The sequence below is a fragment of the Corvus hawaiiensis genome, chromosome 8 (genome assembly GCF_020740725.1).
Source record: "Corvus hawaiiensis isolate bCorHaw1 chromosome 8, bCorHaw1.pri.cur, whole genome shotgun sequence".
Lineage (NCBI taxonomy): Eukaryota > Metazoa > Chordata > Aves > Passeriformes > Corvidae > Corvus > Corvus hawaiiensis.
In genome coordinates, this window is record NC_063220.1 from 33,408,342 (window position 1) to 33,429,290 (window position 20,949).

The window sequence follows — 20,949 nt, forward strand, 5'->3', positions numbered from 1 at the left end:
TAATTTCAGTGTGTGTTTCTTTCAGGAACGGGCAGCAATGCTTGTTACATGGAAGAGATGAGAAACATAGAGATGGTGGATGGTGAGCAAGGGCGGATGTGTGTGAACACGGAGTGGGGAGCGTTCGGGGATAACGGGTGCCTGGACGACATCAGGACAATATATGACAAAGCAGTTGATGACTTCTCACTGAATGCTGGAAAGCAAAGGTACTGCAGGATAAATGGTGTGCTATGCATATAAGCCAGGCTGCCTTAAGTGCTTTTAAGAGAGAACTGGATTTCTCCCAGTTGAGAAAGGAGAGGTTAAGAGTAGAAAATTACTGCAGTCCTGCTATCCTGTGGGATCTCCTCTTTCTGTGGTTTTCCTGGTCGCTGCTTTTTTGTGACTTATTTGCTGCCATGGGACTCCACAGCAGGGCTTTTGGTGAGGGCTTCAAAAGTCTTGAAATTATGAAGAGACCCTTTTTCTCATCCTGTGCTGTACTGAGGGGGGATAAGATGGCTGGTCATTCTTTTGCTCAGGGTCTCAGGTTAATCTCTTTTAGCTGAATGCTCTTTTTAGAGGACTGTGCCTGTAGAAATCCTGAACATACACCAGCTGGTTAAAGCTTGGAACTGCTCACTGTAAAGCAGTCAGGAGCTCTCTAGAAGTTGCCGCCAGCTCTTGTTTCAGACAATTTTCTGGATGGACTAGGTCATGTTAGAGGACCTGCCTTTCTTGCTCCTGGAGTTTGGTCCCCTTTTTTGGGCTCAGCGTTTGGGCAAGTGCTTCCCTGTCCCCTTCAAGAAAAGGCTGACAGGGAGGTGTGTACCCAGCACTGATAAAACTGGGCTGAGATTGTTGCTTGCTAGGACTAGAGTTTTTCACCATTTCTTTGCAGCAGTGCTTTGATGCCAGGAGCCTTTAAAAAGATTTTGTGACTAGAGTAAATCTGTCCACAAAAACCTGAGGAATACAGACAAGTTGGCAAGTCCCACGGGAAGCTCTATAGAAGCTGAGGCTCAAACAGACCCAGAGAGGCAGACGCGGAGCAAACCTGATGCAGCAGCAGGGTTGGCATGGAGTAAGCAGCCAAAGGCAGTAGTGAAGACTGCCAGGGGGAATAATTTGTTCCAGAGATAGTTAGGTACTCAAGAGGGAGGACACTTGCTGGGTACAAGCCTGAGAGAGTTCATGGTATTAAATGGACTGCGTGGCCTGCTTCCAGCGGGATGGCGCGCTGGGCTCTGCTCAACCCAGGGCACAAACCCTGCTGTAGAGCTTCAGGAGGTGAAATAAAGGATTCATCACTGAATGTCCTTCTCAAGAAATCGAACTGTTCAGTTCTTGTTGGTAAGGACACAACTCACAGACCCCAAAATGCTCCATTCAAACCAGAGTGATGCTGGAAGGGAGGGAGTGCAAAACACAACTGAGATCTTGAAACAGAAGAAGCTCAGTGGCTCCATGCAGCAAAATTCCAGGGAAGCCATAAGGTACAGTCACTGCAAATGCAGTGTTTTTAAGGGAGTCCCGTGCTGCAAAAGCAGCCCTGTGCAAGATAAAGGATGGAAAAAGGCATGCCCAGCCTGTTCACAGGACCACTGACCTGCAAGTTGGCAAGCTGGTGGTCCAGGGTTGGTTTATGCTCTTCATTTAATTCGAGCACCTGGTTTCCAGTAGGAAACCAGTAGTCCCAAAACCACAGGGAGGAACCAAGCTGTCTTGAAGCCCTCTCAGCCCCCAACTCTGCACACAGGACCCAAGTTTCCCACTTGCTGTCTTGCATCAAGCTAGAGAGAAGAAATATCTTCCACTGGCAGACCTTTCTAGCACAGGATAAGGAGTGTCTCAGGAGCAATGCTCAGCGCTGCTACCTGCAGCCCTCTGTGGGTAGGACACCTGGCTGATAGCACATCTGTGATGCTGCCTTTGCAAACATGGGCAGGTTCCCTCTGAGCTGGACTGCTGTCTTTCCTTGCAGGTATGAGAAAATGATCAGTGGGATGTACCTGGGGGAAATAGTCCGCAACATTTTGATCGACTTCACCAAACGGGGTTTCCTGTTCCGAGGCCAGATTTCAGAGACACTGAAGACCAGACATATCTTTGAAACCAAGTTCCTTTCTCAGATTGAGAGGTAAGAGCACCGCAGGGGAGGCTGCTTGGAGTGAAATAGTGTGGTAGTGTTCGTCTGGTGACACTGCTGGAGGGGAGGGACAGCTGGAGAGCATTGCTTGCTTCTCTAGAGATAATTTTTGTTTCAGTCTGTGTGTGCAGGAGGATTCTTTACAACATCAACTGAATTTCTAGCAATGCTCACTTCTAAACCCTGGGAAGGGCTGTCAAGGATTCCCTCACTCTATCATTTTATTTCCTTGTTTGGAAATCAAGCCATTTTCCTGGGCCCCTTGTGTGTATTTAGCTGCGATTGTGGAATTGAATGAACACTAGCTGAGTGAGCACTGCTTACTGGGTGTTTTTGTGCTTTTATTGCTTGGACTCTGTATTTTAAAGCAATCTCTGAGGCTTCACGGGGGAAAAACCCCCCAAGGTTGTAATTAAAAAGAGAAGGGGAGACAGTGCGGAGCTGGACTTGGAGCCTCTGTTGCTGCTTGCAGCACAGTGCAGGGTGACTGAATTTTTATTCTCTGAGGTCACTTGTGCTGTCAGTAGAGGCTGCTGCCTGCTGTGGGTGCATGGATCCATGCATGCCATCAGTGCAGTGGGGTTTATGGCTTCACTGAGGGAAACCTGTAACACCGTGTTTTCCTCCTACAGTGACAGGTTAGCCTTGCTGCAGGTGCGAACCATCCTCCAGCAGCTGGGGCTCAACAGCACCTGTGATGACAGTATCATTGTCAAGACAGTCTGCGGAGCAGTGTCAAGGCGAGCAGCTCAGCTGTGTGGTGCTGGAATGGCTGCCATCGTAGATAAAATCAGGGAGAACAGAGGGTTAGAGCACCTGGAGATAACGGTTGGTGTGGATGGCACTCTGTACAAACTACACCCACAGTGAGTATTTGCCTTCTCAGCATTTGTTTGCCTGTAGCGTGTTGCGTGTACGTCCTTCCTCTTGACGCACCAAACTGGACTCTCTCACTTGCTGGGATAAGAGCCAGGAAAAAAAAAAGTCTTAATCAGGGGGCTTAGAGCTTTCTGAAGGGCAATGAGAGTATCAAGAATGACTTGTGAAAGATTCTTGGGGTGGTGACAAACTGAAGGGGACACAGCTTGCTGAGTGAATTGGAAGCTGTATAGCAAGGGAAGGATCTCTTGGCTCTGGACAGGCAATGACAGAGCAGTGCTGAAATGCCCGGTACCTCTTTAGAGGATGTTTCTGTTCAGTGTCCAGCGGAGAAGAGCTGCTGCAGAGCAATGCATGTGAGGGCAGGAGTCTAAAAGAGCTGGGGGCAGGAGAAGAGAACTAGTGCCCACCTCTGGTGTGCATGGAGGCAGATGGGTGGGAAGAAGGTGGCTAATGTGGTCTGTTCTTTTCCGTTTCCTGTGATATCAGTGATCCCAGTTAACCGCACGCAGGCAGGGCTGGGATGCAAGTGCTTTTTTCCTTTAGCTCCTACTGCTCCCAGGCTTCAAATCCACCCTAGTTTCCAGTATTTTAGTTCTTACCCTAGTGAAAGGGGATGCAGTGCAAATGCCCGTGGCAGTGCTCCACTCCACAGGTGCTGCAGGACCTTCCTCACCCACTGCCCTTGTTTCCTTTCACAGCTTTTCGAGGATCATGCACCAAACAGTCAAAGACCTGGCACCCAACTGCGACGTGACCTTCCTGCTGTCGGAGGACGGCAGCGGGAAAGGGGCAGCGCTCATCACAGCGGTGGGATGCAGGCTTCGTGAGGCTGAGCAGAACTGAATTCCACAATCCTGGCCCCAATTCTGTCTTGTGTTTCTCATAAAGCAGCGACTGCATAGTCAGAACTGGTAAAAACCCAGAACTCACTGCTTTATCAGGGGAAAAGAAAATTACAACTAATGACATAAAAAAATAGGATACAAGATAGAATGTGTGCTGTTAATAATATCTCCTGTTTCTGGACCCCAATCTGCATGTTTCTTACTCACCTTGTTGGTACCTTCCCCATCTGTAGGTCATGGAAAAAACAGTCTATAATTTCTGCAGTTGTCAAAAATCAGTTGTTGTCTGAGACGAAATTGCCCCCAAGTGATGTGCATTGAGAGCTACCGTTGCATCGTACCAAACGTGCTCTTTGCAGCATCCCTGTTAAGCGCACTGCCAGCACGCTGACCACCAGACCTGGGTGTTGATGCTTTTAAGTGAAGGGGAAGCAACAGTTCCCTCCTGCATATCTACCTGCTGTTGTTTCGTCTAAAGCGGTTGTGAACACATTATGGTGTGTCAGCACTGTGCACGCACGTAACTCTGTAGTGGGACTTGACACCGCGACTTACTCGCTTCCTTCTTGCCTCTTTTGTCATGGTGAAAGTAAATGCCCTTGTCCCACAGATCTGGTTCCACTGGTATTCCCCATTGCTTATGTGAGTAGTGTTGTATTACTGGGCGAAATCTGTCACGTTTCGGCGAGAAATCCCTAAAGAGTAAAGCCAAGTGGTTGGTGACTGGGGTAATCCAAATCTCCAGACCTGTGAAATCGGTAGATCTATGGTCCCTACACGGCTGTGCTGTATTCTTCTCTTTAGGTTCTTACAAAAAGTATTTCCTCTCTCTTCTTGTTAGTCTGGGTCAGGGCACTGCAGCTGCCCTTCCATCGAACCTGGAGCTCGACTGCGTTCCTCAGATGCGCCTACTCCCGTCTCTCGCCTTAAATGGGTATTTGCTTCCACACAGAGCTTTAATCTTTAATGCTGTCCAGCAGTCACTCAGAACACAAACACTCAGCTAGAGTTAGTGCGCAGAAAGGAAGAGGAGGGTTGCGTTTTGATCTTGCCTTTGAGGACCCGGGTGCATAAAAAGCCCACAAAGCCAAAATTGGATGCAGCTTATTCCAAGGATGAAAGCAACAGCAAGGATCATTTACACATGGTGTACCCTGTCCTCTGTCCAGTCGATGCCATTATTATATCTGCATACCAGTTGTATCACTTAAATTGAGAAGCAGTTAGGAAGGTACATGTCGAGTAACATTTGCAAGTCACACCGCTTTCTGCAAAGAGGGAGACCACACAATAGTCCTTAATTCCCACTCTTCTACCAAAAATGAATTTGAGATGTCCGCATGGTTTTCCCTGCTGCCTTTTCCTGCAGAAAGTAGATGGAAATTTGCAGGCTACTCTTCTTTGTTCTCGTTCCACTCCCCTAAGATTTGGATTGCCCTACCTATCGATAACATTTCAATATGCATTATGGTGCACTGTGAGTGAATGTTGTAAAGTAACCTGTGAGTCACAAACAGTCATTGCAGCTTTAAGTGTGTGTCTACCTGAAAAATTGCATGCCTAACTGGTTTTGCAAAGGTAGAGGGTCTTTTTACTTTGCACACTAGTAGCTCCGGTACTAGTGTTACGTGATACTTGTGAAAATATTAAACTTTTTTGATGTGCGTTAACTGGTGTTTAGTGGTTCTTTCTGGAAGAGGTGCTGTTGGCTGGTGGCTTAGTGCTTTGGGAAGAGCTATTGTGTAGGGAGAGCTGCAACCTAATCCCAGTGGTGCCTGTGTTTTGTGTGTGTGTTTTTATTCCCGGGCATTCGGGGTCAGATTCACACAGGTCCCCATGCCTCGTGTTTCCTAATGTAGTTCAGCAGAGGCACAGCGCTGACAGTGCCCAAATCTTAGAGGCTCTGTAGCTTGTCTGGGTGCACCTCCTGCCCTGTCTTGTGCAGGGGGATCTGCAGTGCAGGAAAACCTCGGGGCGCTGCACCAAGGGTGGTGTGGTTACATTAGGCTTGTGATGGATACAACATGTCTGTGAGCTCCCTGTGTGCATAGGGTTGATGTCTGCAGAGTCCTGGTGTCAGGTGCTCATATACCACTGGTTGGCACAGCCTGTGTTGGAGTTGTAGATGAAAGCCCCTTTTTCATACACTGAAGCTGTGCTTCTCCAATAACCCATTTTATGTTACAGCTTGAATAATCTCTGGCAGCCTTGATGTGCAGCTATGACCCCAAACAGGAGACAGAAGAAGGTGAGAAACTTTTGGGCACAGGGGACACGTTGCATTTGAATTGCTTGAAGGTTTGCAAATCTTGTGCCTGCCGTCGGCAGTGCTGTAGGGGTGGTGTGAGCCGTGCCTGGGGACCTGGGTTTGGAGCTCTTCGGCATCTGAGGGCCAGGCTCAGTGCAGGATAGAGGGTGAACAAGAAGTGGAAGTTAAACTTGGTCTCAGGGTGACTGTGAATTTTGGAGATGCTGGCATAGGTCGTTTTGTTTATTGGATCCAGCTCATAACAAATAGGGAGTGAGTTTGTGTTTCTAACTTTTCCTACCGTGGACCATAGTTGATGTACTTGATAAGACATGGCAGTTCTTTTCCAAAGGGAGAGCTGGTGGGATTTTCATTTCCAGACTACTTCTTACCCCTAGGAAACTGTTCCAAGTGAATCACAAGCTATAACTGTCTGAAGAAATGTCTCCAATGTTATCCAAGCAATGACTGAGATGTCTTTCTTTAAGCTTTTAGGCTTGGTGAATAAAATCACAGTCCTCTTAACTGTTAAGCTGTAATTACTGCAATATGAACACAAAAATCTTATATTTCCTGGGGAAAAGACTATTTGCATACCACTGTTGTAATGTCATCTGCTCCTTACTCCTCTGGGGTTCTCTCAGAAGCCTTTTGAATGGGTTTTAAAATAAGCAGACCTTGTTTTGTTTTGTTTTCTTAAGAAAATAGCAGAAGGCAAAATAAAGTGTTTCTGAACTTCTGAACCCCGTTCTGTGCTTTTTGTTCATTTCATTGCCATAAAAATGAGATTCTTCAAGTGTTTTTCTTTGCTGACTGCAGGGACTGCTTTGCTGCATAGAGCACGAGTAAGCATGCAGAGGAGGGATTTATTGCTGACCTGGATGTCTTTACTGCTGCATGGTATTTAGTCCTGTCTATATTTATATGAGGAATTTCATGTACTTACTATGGAGCATGGTGTTCCTGTTGCCTCATGTATCACAGGAATAAGGTAGCCTGCCTTGAGCTGCCTTTTCTTCCACATAGCAAGGGCTCAGAGCATCTCTGCTTCCTTAGCTATTGCTGTTTCTATGGGATGAAACCTCAGGATCTGCACTGTGAGTCCTCCAGGACACAGAATTCCTTTTGCAACATGAAGAAATCATCCTCTGCTTTCTGCTCCAAACAAGAGAAAGAGATGCCTTGAGCTGTCAGAGAACATCAGTGCCAGTCAGGGACTGCACAGGGGATGCACTGGCAGCACATGTGTGACACCAGGGCATCTGGAATAGGCTCTGGGTGGCTGTTCAGGTGTGATGGAAGAGGGAGGGGAAGGTGGGATGCTCAAGATAGGCCTGTTTGGTCTAAAAAGCTCTGCATTAGAAAGCTGCAGAGTTTAAAGGCCTTAGAATCACACCGGCTGGGCAGGGGGAGGTACAGCTCATGTATATCAAATACTGAACTCTGTGAGAAGGTCCTTCAGTTCCTCAGAGCAGGAGTCTTTGCCATGTCTAGCCTGGTCCCAGCAATGTGTGCCTGGCAGAATATCCCTCCCAAACGGTTCTCAATCCCTTTGGCAGAATGGCTTGGTGGTGGCTGTCTGTAAATGCCTCTTGCTGCTCTCCCTCTGCCCTGCTCACACACCAGCAGTGCAGCTGTGGGAAGAGCAGGCTGGCCAGGGGAGAAGGCTGGCTGGGTAACATCTGGACTAGGAACTACCTGCTGGAAAGATTTAAAATGATGAACCTTTTCAGAGGGGCCTGTGCTCTCTTGTCCATTAGTGGGACAAGTTTGTTGCATAACATAATTGTCTCCACAGAGCCAGGGAGGTGGAGAAGTGGAGAAGGAACATGCATCTGGTTCCTGTATTGGAACAGGCTTGGGAAAATCACATCCCTGAGTACTGTTTTGGTTCAAGCCATGAACCTTTTCTCTGGATTTACTGCAGGATTTAAGCCTGGCAGCACTTTGTAGTTTGGTTTTCACAGAGCAAAGGAGAATATTTCAAATAACTGGATCTTGTCAACATTACAGGAGCTTTTTAATGGCTCTGTGATACTGTTTACAACCCTGTCATGAGAGGTGAAGGTGATTGTGAGGTGCTAACTTATCACACCACTATCGAATGCTGTATTACTCTCATATAATGTTTATATTTCAGCTTCTCCTGTTTTTCATGCCTGCACATAATGCCTCAGGCTGGGAAGATGACAGATTTCAGCCTTTTATTTTCGTATCTAGGAAGAGCAGTGAGGGTAAATATGGGGTACGTCTGGGAAGATGAAGGGACTATCTGGAAAAAGACAGCAATGGGTCACTGCTGTTAGTACTAAAAGGAGGTAAAGGAGGTGGATTCTGATTGGATCCATGAGCCCTGACCAAGCCAGTGGGCATCCCTGGCTACTGACTCTTCTGAGAGCCTTGCTCTCCAAATTAGGCACCACAATTAATGTGAAGGAGGAGTCACTTGAGCACAGTTTAATAGGACAACATATTTTGGGGCAAGGTTGTAGAAATCCATGTAATGACAACGTCTTAAGGAATTGTTTCTCTCTGCTGGTGAAATTGCAGGCATGAAAATCCCAGAATTCAGGAAATTTTGAGGGCAAGCTGTGTTTTTCAGTCTGGATGTGTTAGTATTTGCCTTTGTTGTAAACAGGCTTTGGTCCACAATGTTATCTGCCTTGGGGCTGCTGAGCCATGGGACTTAGCTGCCCACACAGCCCCGGGGGTCCATCCCTGCTGGGCCGTGTGAGCCCCAGCCTTTCTACTTCATCGCCTCTTTTCTGAATTTAAGTGTCTTGGTGGAACAGAAATCAGGAGATCCCAGTGTAGAAGAGAATAATTTATATTCTACTGATTGGTCCTGCCTCAGATCTGCTCCACTGATTTTTTGGCCTCCTGGGCATGATGTCTTTTCTGTATTGCAGCTGTTGATGTAAGGGAGGGCTAAACTTATGAGTTTATAGCTGGGTGATATTTGGACCTACATGGATGTAAGTATTATCAACACACTGCCTTTCATGCTGATGGCATCTAAAGAGGTCCTGTAGGAAACAGTTGCTCCAGAGAAAAAGAGGCTCAGGCTTCTGCAGATTTGCTGCCTTGGCATGGTGTTTGGGGATAGAACCAGAACCAGGAGCAGGAAATCAAAGTGTTAATCGGGTGAGGGTGAATGATGTCTTCTCTTTCTCATTCAGCTGAGTTTCTGTGTTGAAACTTGTTGTTCTTGACTTCCTGTGAGTTGTCTGATAGAGAGATGGGGACATAAGTTTAAGTTTGTCTTTTTCTGTTGCTTTTATGCACGGACACCACCGGAAGGCTAGCTTGAAGCCAGACCGAAACCTGTAGAAGTGAGAAAAGAAATTAAATGGTGAAATGATCTTTCTAATTGCACAGAGAATGAACAAACTCATTATTTGGTTCTACCTATGAATGACTATGGAAATAAATATTTCTACTGAAATCAAAGGAATGAAGTGAAAAGCTAAATGCATAAAACAGTGGAGGGAGGTGCAATGGGAGTTTATGATCAGATTTCCATGTATTTTAAGTAAACGTATAAGATCAGTGAAATGGCAGGATCTTTGATGTGCTCAGTAGATGGTGCTGACCATGCTGGTAACAGCATTTGTGAGATACAGAGCATCTGAGGAAAATACATGTGTTTACCCACTGGGAGCTTTTTAAAAAACGATGAATAATTAAATGAGGAAGCTGTCTGCTTTCTGAGAGAGGAGGGGGAAGACACGTTTGTGTGTTTCTTGTTAAATGCAGTTTGGGTGAATAGGCTGCAAAACTGTCTTCTTTTGCAAGCTCACAGGCAAGGATGCTGTTTGAAGCGCTCAAAGGAGTGAGCCTTGCAGCACCGCTCTGGAGTTAAACTTGGCTGGTGCAATCCCAGTGAAACTGCGCAGGAAATGTGCTGATAAGCATTTATTACCTTTGGAGCTCACTGCATGCAGCGAGGCTGAAGAGAGATGGGAGTTACGGATGCAGGATTTGGCACGGAGATCCGCGGGGCAGCCAGAGCAGCTCCCTGCGCTCTGCATCCTGCAGCCCTCTCAGCGCAGCGCAAGAGGGACATCTCTTGGCACGCTGGGGTTGTGCTCCCCTAGCTGCTCCCTCATGGTGACACGGCCCGATGGGACCTTCATAGGTCACCCGTGGGCTGCTCCTGCTTCCCATGGGGGTGAGCCCAAGGCTGCATGGGGGGCTCACGGCTGTGCTGGTGGGGCGACCTGGGAGGAGCAGGTGGCTGAGCCAGCCCAGCATTAGCTCAGCAGATGCATTGCAGGGATTAAAGATTCCTCCCTTGCAAGTAGGATGGTCTGCATGTGGAAATGGGTGAAAATGTGGCTGTGCTGATCCTATGCCTACTGTCTGTGCTTTTTTTTTGAGACAGAAAATCTTAAGGGCTGAGTCAAAACCTCACTCAGAGGGTATCCCACCTCATGTTATTAGCAGAGGATAAATTGTCTACTCGGCCTATGAACTGTAGTTGAAATTCACAGCTGTTCTCACCTCCAGAGATTCACATTTTTTCAGGCTGAGATTTTAGTTTTCTCTGTGCATATGTGTGCACACTACTCACCTCTGGTTCAGGCAGCAGTATATGATGGGGTTGTACATTGTCGAGCTCATGGCAAGGAGGAAGACTGCAAGATACACTTGCTGAATGTACTTCTGCTGGTAGATGTCTGCCTTGAAGCTCCCCAGGATGAAGTATATGTGATAGGGCAGCCAGCAGACAGCAAAAATGATCACCACTACCACCATCGTCTTCACAAACTAGGAAAACAAAAGCAAGGGGTTATTGCTGGGCTCTGGGTGACTGGGCTTGCTGGGGCAATGGGAAGTGCTGGTTTCACTTTGAGTCTGGTTTGCCCTCCCAAAGTGCAGTGTATAGAATGTAGACCCGGACTGTTGTGGCAAAGAAACCAGCCCTGGTAATGAAAACTGGGAACAGGGAGGGAGTGCCCTGGTGATGGGAACAGGGAGGGGTTAAAGCAAATGTTTCCTGGTGCACTGAGTGGACTCTGTAGAGGAACTGCTTGTAGCTACATCAGAGAGATGTGCAGGGAAATGAGATATCAGCTGTTATACTGAGACTGCTCCACCCTGTCCAGAGTTTTACCCTGGTTTATCCTGCAACCTGTGGATTCGCTGGACACCAGACTTTACTCTCTAAGGGCTGCTGGCAGCCAGCGTGTTGCTGTGAGTCTTTCTTCCTTGAAGGCTGGCTGGTGCATGCAATGACCATTTTTTTCAAACTTGCAGGGTGATGCCCTTTACCCTGGACCCAAAATATTTTGTTAACCTTTCATGCCCAATCCCACAAGATTTCATATCAAACACAAACTCCATTTTGGAACTGGAACTAGCAGGGCTAGTGTGCTGGGGTTAATTATATTTAAGCTTCACTTCTGACCTTTTTTTTGGCATTAATTTGGTGTTCATAGCAGACTCTGTTCAGGTGGTTGCCTAGAGCCGTGCTGCTCCACAGAGTAATTCCTATAATGCTGTATGCAACAAACATCACCATTAAAGGCAGTAAATAAATCAAGACAATCACGGCAATGTGATACCTGAAAGAGAAGAACAAGCAGTTTTTCACAGTCAGTATGGCTCTTGGAGGGCTCTTTCAGGAAATGTCTTTTGGATATATATGCTGGCTTCTAGTAACAAAACCACAAAGAAGAAATTTTGCCTATAATTATTGCTACAGGGACTTCTGTAAGCAGCAAAAGCTCATCTCTCTCTTGTGGTGTGATGAGGAGTCCTTGGGCTGGATTCACTGCTCTTTCAAGACAGGGTAACATCACCTATCTTTTAGCAGAGGGTTGCAGTCCATGGCCACCTGCACTGAGCTTTGCTATCCCACTGCAGTCGGGAGAGAGAGACAGCTGTAAAAGTACAAGCCCTTAAATCACAGGTATGGAAAAGGAATAGTCCAAAAACTACAGAGTAACTTGATGAATGTGGTAGTGGCAAGAGTGGAAAAAAGCTGGATCAGGGACTGCAGAAGGTATCTGGCTGCTAACAGGGTGCACAAAGATGCAGACAGTGAGGAAGGGATGTTGCCTGTATTTGTGTAGCTGGCTGTTTTTATTTGTGTGAGCACACATGGTTAATGTATCACCAACAGGCTACGCAGTTACTGCTCCAGTTGAAAGCACTGGCATCCCCTTCAGCTGTATTTTACCTCAGCCCTTTCCAGTTTTCCATGTCACCCCACAAACTTCTGCCGGTTCCCTCATGCTGGGGGCTGATTAGTTTAAGCAACCACCATTTATGGGAAGGGAGCAACCTGCTCACTCCATTACAGCAACTGTCAAATTAACATAAACAGTGTGAAAAGCAGGATTAGGCGGGAGGGCTGTGGCATACACTGCTGGCAGTGACCCCAAAAGGCTGGGTGGGTGCAAGTGGTCTTTCTCAGTCTGACAAGGCTCTGGGGTTACTCCTGACATTAGTGAGGGGGGTCAGCTGCTTTGCAGAGCACTGTTGGAATGAGTGTTTGGGTCCACAGGGGTATCTGCTCCTCGGGGTGGCTGCAAATACCAGACTGGTGGCTGCATAAGGAAAAATACTGTATTTGTGAAATGTGGTGAGTTTGTCCCTGCCCGTCTTCCACTTTTTCTTATTGTCCGCAGAGTGGTGCCTCTTCTGAAGGTCTAATACTGTGTGTGGAGTGCAGCAAAGCCATTTTAGGGTTCCCATCCTGGGAGGAGGAAGGGAGGATGGGAGCCTAAGCTTGAGCACATGTAAAAAGAAACTTTTAGTCTTGTAGCTTTACTACTTTGCTGCAAAGTTAACCTGTTACCAGAAAAAAAAAAAAAACAATCTTGTGTGATTAAGGTTCTTTACTCTGGTTAAACTTCTATATCCTTTATATCAAATATTTTTCAGGCACTGGCAGTCAGTAGTGCATTCTTTGGGTTTTTAAATTTTTTTTTTACTTGTTTCTGTCATAATTAAACACATTTTTCCTGCAGAAAAAGATCTTCCTTTGTTCTGAAGTCTAGAAATTTTGAAAGTTGGTTTTAGTCAACTGCAAAGGATTCAGAGGACCCACAGTCAACATAGGAACCCAGTTCTCAATTTTTTTTTGTTTTTCTTTGAGTTTCTTAATACTTCTTTTCCTTGTTATTTGGACTAGTATATGAATGGCTGCACATGGATTTTTCTCCATGGTCTGTATTGCAGGCATCTGTCCCAACAAACCTGTCACTCAGTATGATTTCTGGGGAGCGATGTTTCCAACTTCCTTTCTTAGAAAGATATGAAAACCTGTGGATCTGAGGCTGTTCAGAGAGAGAGAGCTAGTGAGTGATGTATTCTGGTCAGGAGCTGCTGCTCTTCAGCTGGACATCCCAGAAAGAATCTGCCCTGCTATTTGCCATGTTCAGGACCAGCCTTTCCAGCCCACAGGGATTTTGTCAGCATGCTGGGGAACTCATTTGAGTCCTTTCCATGCCATGGATGTGGGAGAAATAAACCTCACACCTTTCATCTGAATGAAATAGTCATCAGTGACTCACATATTAGTGTTTATCTATTCTCCCTCCTCCTCAATTGACAGGAGCCTGGCACACTCTGTTCCCCAGCTTGTGCCAAGGGGTACCAACAAGGACACCCAGGAGGAGCATCACCCAACATGAGAGGTTCGAGCCTGATTTTACTCTTTGCTGAACTGGGAACAACTGACAACCACTGGCTGAATATGCTGCAGCTTGGCCAAAATTATACAAAGCTCATGGAACTGGCATATATTAGTGTGAAAACCAGTTAGTTTGGTAATAGCTAAGTTGAGGAGGCATCCAGCTGTCTGCCAGAGATGAAGACTGAGTGTGGGAAAATGTCCCACGTGCATGGAGCGGGGCAAAAGCCTTCACAACGGGTTTTGGTTTTGAAAAATTTTTTCCACTTTGTTAATCGATTTGTTGCTGTTCCTCAGTTCTTCCATTGCTACTTTGTATAAATATATTTTGCTTGATAAAGCTGTCAAACTGCTCCCTGCATCGCGTGCTTTGAATAACGAGTAATCACAGCAGATCCCCTAAATGCGGTGCATGGCTTGTTTCATCTGTTTGAACAATCTTGCTTTCAAGCAGGAGGAAATAGCTGTGAGGCTTAGGAGCTTTCGGGAGCGCAGATGTGTACCCAGATAAATCTGTCTATAAAACCTTAGGATGTTTGAAACATGCGGCTCTCGGGTTTTATTTTCCTTTTACCCCCACAAAGAACAGCATAATTTTTAACTAATATGTGACTTTTCAGCATTAAAGATACCCAGTTTCCTCCTGCTTGATGGAGGACGAAAATCCAGAATCTCTGAAACCAGGATTTATTGCTTGTTTAGAGACTTTTTGCCCTGGTTTCTTTTCAATTCCCTGAGCCCTGTATGTAGGGGTTCTAGATAATATAACCAGTTTTCAAAGCAGGGGAGGATGGCAGGTTCAGGATTACCCTGACCCATGATCACCTGGCAGCTTTTTCCACAGCTGGCTTAAATTGAGCTTAGATGGGCTGCCCCAGCCCCACATCCCCCTGCTCTCTCTCCCAGCACTCCTCATAACCAACAGTTTGGAGATGAAATTATTTTCCTGGTTAACTTTTGCCTGAATTGGGAGTTTTATCACTTCTCTTACGTCAGCTGGTGCTTGGATCCAACGTCATCAGGCCAGACCACGATGCATTTCATGGTTCCATTGTCCATCATGATCTCGGCGTAGAAGCACTGCGGGAAGGCGAGCCCGAATGCCACCAGCCAGATTATCCCAATGATGACTCTGGTGCTTCCAGCAGAGAGCCTGGGCTTGAAGGGGTGAATTATGGCCATGTACCTGCAAGAAACATGTAGTGCTTTTACAGTGAAATTGGCAATCTTTACAACAAATGCAGCAAGTGTAAAAACTCACAGGACAGCATAGTGGGCTTTATCAATACAGACATTTTGATAGGCTCCAGGCCATAAATAATAAGGAACTAAATTCTTTCTGAAGAGAATGATAGCAAGTCTTAGGGCAGGATACATCAAACCCACATGGATGCATGCTTCTGGTGTGAGGAGGAAGCAGTCCTTTACGTCTTCTGCATATAGTCTTTGCAAGCATTCCCTTTATGGCATTCTTCACAGAATACCAGAATGGTTTGGATTGGAAGGGACATTAAAGATCAGCTTGTTCCAATCCCCTTGCCGTGGGCAGGGACACCTTCCACTAGACCAGATTGCTCATAGTCCCATCCAGCCTGGCCTTGGACATTTCCAGGGATGGGACAGGCACAGCTTTTCTGGGCACCCTGTTCCAGGGCCTCCCCACCCCCACAGGGAAGAATTTCTTCCCAGTATCCTATCTAATCCCACATTCTATCAGCAGGAAGCCATTCCGCCTTGTCCTGTCACTTCAGGCCCTTGTAAAAAGTATTCTCGCTCTTTTTGTTAATTACTTTTTAAAGTGCCTTACCAAAAATTGCCCACCCAAGAGTGCTCTTTCCTCCTAATTATGTCAATCTCTGATGCTTCATATTATCACAAGAGCAGACTGGGGTCTCGAGTATCCTTTACCTCGACTTTTTCCCCCGCTGATTTTTGTGGAAAACTTGTGCTGTCTACCTCTGTCTGTGACTGCCTGAGCACTTGTGCTTGCAGCAGAGGAAAGGGCTGTCTTTCCATCCCACACCTGCTCTGAGCCCTCACGGCACATCTGACTATTGGATTACTCATGAGCCCGGGGCGCTCTCTGGTTTTAAGTTCCCTGCGTGGAAATGCACAGTGTTGTAATGAGTGCATAATCAATTATGCATTTCTTGTCATGCTTTCCCTATTCTTTGTCATGGATGTTACAAAGGCAAAATAGAGTGGAAAATGCCCATTGCCTCCTGGTTTTCATAGCAAAAATCTGACAAACTGTGCTGTCTCTTGGCCAGGCTGTTGGTAGGGAGCTCTGGCCCAGCCACTGCTGCAGGACAGGCAACACAGTGAGCAGTCCAGGGCTGCACAGCAGCAGGGCCTTATTTAGCTATAAAATTTTCATGTCACCTCACTTTTCTTTAGCTTGCCACAGGCAGTGTTACACAGTGCTCGAGTCTGGTCAGGGAGGAATCCACTGGTGGATATTCTCCCGAGTATTTGCCCACAGAAGTGCCTGAAACTATGATCTGTGGCCCTCAATGAATGGCAAGTCCCAGGAATAAATGATGCCAGCCACTGTGCTGTCACTGCAGCCCATGTTGCAGACATCAAAGGTGTTTCAGGGCTGGGTGGAGGCTTTCCCACTCTGCCAGGGATGCACCCCCAAGGCAAGCTCCTGCAAGTTGGGAGATTTACCAAACCTGCTGAGATCTCCTGGCCCCTCATGCTGTGTGGCAGCACTGCCTTTGCCCCCCTGCTGCTTGTGCTCCTTGTGCCCTCTCTCAGTGTGACATCCCAGGATGCTGGGACCACAATCTTAGCATGCTTTCTCTGGTCCTCATCCATGTAGACGAAACAAGCTGAATTTTGGACACTCCTGTGCACTTTCCAAACAGGTCATAGGGGACTTTGTTAACTGGAATGTGAAACTTGAGCTGATTGAGAAGACTCCATTTCTGCCTTGAGTGCTGCAGTGGAAACAGCTGCTTTGGTAATGGGGAAACTCCAATGGTGAGCAATATCACCAGGGTCTTCTCCATGGCAGACAAAAATCACTTGGAGCTGTCACTTCTTAGCCTCCTTCCTTACAATAAACCACTTCAAAAGATGTTGTTTTATCAAAGTTAAACATTGGAGCTGGAGTGAACACAGGTTCTCATAACAATAAATGGAAGCGTTGAGTTTCCAGGAGACTGTGTCAGGATCTATTTTAAGGCTAAGCAAAGAATAGCTAAATATGGTTTGCAGTGAGGTGCCAAGTTTTCTTTCTGATCCGTGACATGTGACTAAAGAGATTTTGCCTATATAGGTGCTTTCACCAAAAATCCCCAAGGAACAAGAGTAGGAAGCTATGAGGACAGGCTTTTTAAATGTATTCTTTGGCAGACAACATGTATAAAATAGCAGTTATCAACAACCCTTGGTTTACAGCCAGGAGCAGCAAAAGAGTATTTGAGTCTAAAAGTGAGCTGCCATTGATTCTAAATAGGGATTTGCTTTCATCTGGACAACTGCAGGCTGATAAACACGTCCCTCAGCCCTGTCCTCATGAGCTGTCCTGTACTGTGCCGTGCCCCCAGCTCCTGCACAGGTGTCAGCGGGCATTACACGTGCGGAAAAGCCCTTTTCCCTCTCCTAGCCTGTTTATCTGGTGTGATTGGTCCGTGATTGCTTCCTGAGGCTGGGTGTGCCGGGGTGATCTGAGCAGCGAGCTGTGGGGGGAGTTGGGGAAGTGACCCTGATGGCTCAGGGAGCAATGCTTTTCAGTTTTCGGATGGCTCCAGAGGGACGCTGGCTCCCCTCCCGAGGGAGCTGGAAGGACCCTTGTGGATATGGGCGCTTGATAAGGATCACAGGAAACCTGAAGGAAACTGCAAAGTCAAGAGCAGGGCTTTGATAAAGGACTGCCGGTATTCCTGGGTGCCGGGTCAGGCTGCCCCAGGGAAGTCCTTCACCGTGAGGCTGCAGCAGGGAGAGCGGAAGTAATGGAGGGATGGAAGGAAGGAGGGTAGAGAGCCTAAAGGGAAATAACCTTCTCTGCTTCTTGCACACACTATCGCTTTTAAGAGAGGAAATTTCCATAGACTTTTGGTCACTTTCTCGTAAAAAGCAAAACAGCTTCATGCTACTTAACAATGAGCTGTAAACACAGTCAGACTCCAGAAATGAAAGCTCAAGTAAAAGTGACTTGGCAGATGGAAGTGAATTTTATGAAAATACCAAATTACCCCAGAAGTCAAACAGGATCACTGTAATTACTTCCCTCCCTCTTGGAATAAGTCATTCTAGTGAACCAGGGGAGCAGATTCTGCCATTTCTGATCTAACTCCCGTTATTTCTAGTGGTTTGCTGGACTCACAGCAGGATTGGGGGTGCTGATAGTTTCAGCAGCCTGCAGCATATTCTCCTTTTTCCGGGTATATCTGTCTCACAGTTTAAAAAAACCCAACAAACGCACAAAAGAGTGTTCAGGATGACTGGGAAAAAATTTATGGTCAATAATGTGGGAACAACAAAATACCAGCCACTTCCCCTCTTTACAGATTTAGGTGTGATTTCAGACCAGGGATAAAACAGAAGATCATGCCATAATAGGCATCAAACCCCACAGTCTGGCCCTCCTCCCACTTTGCTGATAAGGCATCTGACAGAGTGGGGGCCAATTGCACAAACTATTGCAATGATTTTTTTATGACTTGCAGGGGATCTTTTCGGACCTTTTCTTCTTCATTCGCCTCTTACCTCTCTGCAGCCACGGCTGTCATGGAGTAAATGCTCACAAACACTGCAGTGATGGGGAACCAATTCTGAAACCTGCAGAATTCCTCACCAAAATACCAGACATTGTGACTGGCATAGATAAAATTGAAGATGGTGTTGAAAGTGGACATCAGCAGGTCTGAAAGAGCCAAGTTAACGATGAAGTAATTGGTAGCTGTCCTCATTCTCCTGTGTGCCAGAATAATCCAGATGATGGTGGCATTGCCAATGATGGATGTGATAACAATGAAGGAGTAGGTGATGGCCCACAGAGCAATCCTCCATCCTGGCTGGGTGAACTGGGTTGCTGCCGTCCAGTTGCCGCTGTCCTCGAGGGAGTCAGCCTGCGAAATGTTGCTGGTGTTAAAAACAGAAAACACACCCATGGCTTTTCATTCCTTGTAACAGAAAATCTTCTGGCATCTGCTCATTTTCTTGCAGTAGATGCTGGTGGTATGAATTTCCATGCCTTTAACCAAGAGCTGTTAAAAAGACATCGGGATGAGCTGTCTCATGTCCTCTCGCCCTGTTTTCCGAGTGATGCAATGCAGTTCCAGGAGGAGATGAGCGATGCCAAGGGCCTCCTCCTTCTTGCCTGGCATTTTAACCTACACTTGAAGAGCAGAAACTAAAGAACAACTCTCTTCTTCAGGTTTCTTTTCCCTCTAAAAAAGGAAGAAAAAAAAGGGAAAGGAAGGTGTTTTCCAGGCCAGCAACAAGCGATGCCTTCCTTTAGATTATTTTTAGAGTCAAGAAAACATAAATGGGAGCCAAAAAGCACTTCAATGCAAGTAGAAATTCTTTGTCAGGGCAGCAGTTTTCTAAAGCACCGGGTGTCTGAATCCTCTGCAGTGGGACTGAGGACATTTGCTGCTCTTTCCCTGTGTAACTATTAAGCGCGAAGCAGGAGTTGCACTGGGATAAAATCTCTGCAGGTTTTAAGGGGACTTTGAAAGGAGGCGGAGTCTCTTGCAGGGGAAACTAAACAATCAATTTGACATCAAAAGAAATGTGGCAAAGTGGTACATGAAGCTTCCCCCCCACATCCCCACTCTCAGTTAGTTTTGAATAATCTCTGAAATGGCCATGCTGCTTTATCAGGGCTTTACAGGCTTACCAGTCCTGCAATCCTCGTGTTTCCAGGACCCTGCCTGACCTCTTGTGAGCTCCCATTGTAAGAGAGAAATTATATTCAGTGCAATTCAGCAAGACCCTTCCTTTTGGATGGCTGCATCCCCTTTCCCAGTGTCTGCTGTAGGAACGCATACATGCAGAAATTTCAGGTTCTTGCAGGAAAGAGGAACCGCTGACTCTGCTCAGAGCACAGCACTCTTGCTTGCTGTCAGCTTTGAAGCTAAGGACATAAACATAAGGGACACACTGAGGCTGAGATTTCCAAGAGTACTTGGCACTGACTCATGCCTGCTCTATGGGAAGCTGAAGGTGTTTCAGGTATGAAGACCTGCCTTCAGGATTCAGAAGTGCCTGCCGTGCTGGGATGGCAGTAGTTTTCCAGCTCCTGTAGCTGCTGGAGCTGCAGCTTGTGCCAGGCTCTCCTGTAACAGGGCAGTGTTTATCAGTTCAGGATCCTTTGCACCAGCTCAGCCTGGAATCTTTCCTTGCTTCATTAATTTCTGGAGGCAGCCTTGAGTTAACCCATCACCTAACCAACTCTTTCAAACAGGTTTTCTCTGATACAATATTGCCCAAGTGGTGTTTTTAAAGAAATTAATACCTGTAGTCCTGCATGTAATGTCTCCTTCTCTTCATGAGAGACTTCCCTGCAGGTAATCCCTCTCACTTCCCTACCCAGAAACTGAGAAGGTGCACTTGTACCTATCTTCTGATGTGCATTGCAAAGCTGTTCTGGGTGCTTCTTCAAAGTCTTACACTGACACCTCACTAAACAGCTTTGGACCTTTCACTTTCCCCACACAGTTCAGGAGGGCAAATGTGACTTTCATGACTTGCAATACGAATTCAACAGCTAATAGTGTTCTTCAGATTTTTTTTTTATCTTCTCTCTCAAATCTCTGCAAATTTGAAGGAGAATAGGAGCAAAACCTCCGTACATTCAGCTGGGAGTGCACTAAAGTGCTTTATCAGTTACGGAAAGTAGAACACAAGCAATCACTTAGAAAAAGGGCTGCACTTATTTACCCTTCACTGGTGAAGCTGCAACCTTTCTCGGCTGACTTTGAAGATGGTCAAGGTGCTCAGGTTTCTTAGGAACCTTCTTCTGAACCATCTGCCCCGGTCCCTGATCTGTTACTCAGGTGATAATCGAAGAGCAGCCACCCTTTGGTCAACATTTCATCATATGAGTCAGGAGGGATTTGCTTTCCTGTATCCACACCCACACCTTTTATTCGTTTGCTGGTTGTGCATTGACAAGGTTATCATCCTGGAGCCCAGCCAGCCATTTAGTGTGTGCTATCAGACTTTTGACTTGAAAACTGGAGCAATT

The 20,949-nt window shown here is 46.5% G+C and overlaps 2 protein-coding genes across 4 annotated transcripts in view; one reads left to right on the top strand and one right to left on the bottom strand.

Annotated features, from left to right (window-relative positions):
- HK1 (hexokinase 1) overlaps positions 1 to 6,849 on the top strand; it is a 35,877-nt gene extending 29,028 nt beyond the window's left edge. For both annotated transcript variants that reach the window (XM_048310854.1, XM_048310855.1), the window contains 4 exons: positions 26 to 209; positions 1,967 to 2,122; positions 2,764 to 2,997; positions 3,712 to 6,849. In XM_048310854.1, coding sequence (XP_048166811.1) covers positions 26 to 209; positions 1,967 to 2,122; positions 2,764 to 2,997; positions 3,712 to 3,856 — 719 coding nt within the window. In that variant the 3' untranslated portion in view covers positions 3,857 to 6,849. The remainder of the gene's footprint in view (positions 1 to 25; positions 210 to 1,966; positions 2,123 to 2,763; positions 2,998 to 3,711) is intronic.
- A 1,699-nt stretch (positions 6,850 to 8,548) lies between these two features.
- TACR2 (tachykinin receptor 2) lies at positions 8,549 to 19,278 on the bottom strand. Of its 2 annotated transcripts, XM_048310856.1 has the most exons (5): positions 18,465 to 19,271; positions 14,740 to 14,934; positions 11,517 to 11,673; positions 10,680 to 10,876; positions 8,549 to 9,430 (listed from the first exon to the last, which is right to left on the bottom strand). In XM_048310856.1, exons 1-5 carry the CDS (start codon positions 18,866 to 18,868, stop codon positions 9,235 to 9,237), a joined length of 1,149 nt encoding a protein of 382 aa, XP_048166813.1. In that variant the 5' UTR covers positions 18,869 to 19,271; the 3' UTR covers positions 8,549 to 9,234. The 2 variants fall into 2 exon arrangements, with proteins under 2 accessions (XP_048166813.1, XP_048166814.1); XM_048310857.1 differs by lacking the exon at positions 8,549 to 9,430 and having other exon boundaries at positions 10,676 to 10,876; positions 18,465 to 19,278.
- Positions 19,279 to 20,949: the final 1,671 nt, after the last annotated feature.

Excerpts from the sequence above, each read along its gene's own strand:
- TACR2 (XM_048310856.1), bottom strand. The coding sequence starts at position 18,868 with ATGGGTGTGTTTTCTGTTTTTAACACCAGCAACATTTCGCAGGCTGAC. Across the intron at positions 11,674-14,739 it reads GGATCCAAGCACCAGCTGAC|GTATCACATTGCCGTGATTG; the intron begins GTAAGAGAAGTG and ends CTTCTCTTTCAG. Across the intron at positions 9,431-10,679 it reads TACTGCTGCCTGAACCAGAG|GTTTCGGTCTGGCTTCAAGC; the intron begins GTGAGTAGTGTG and ends TCACTTCTACAG.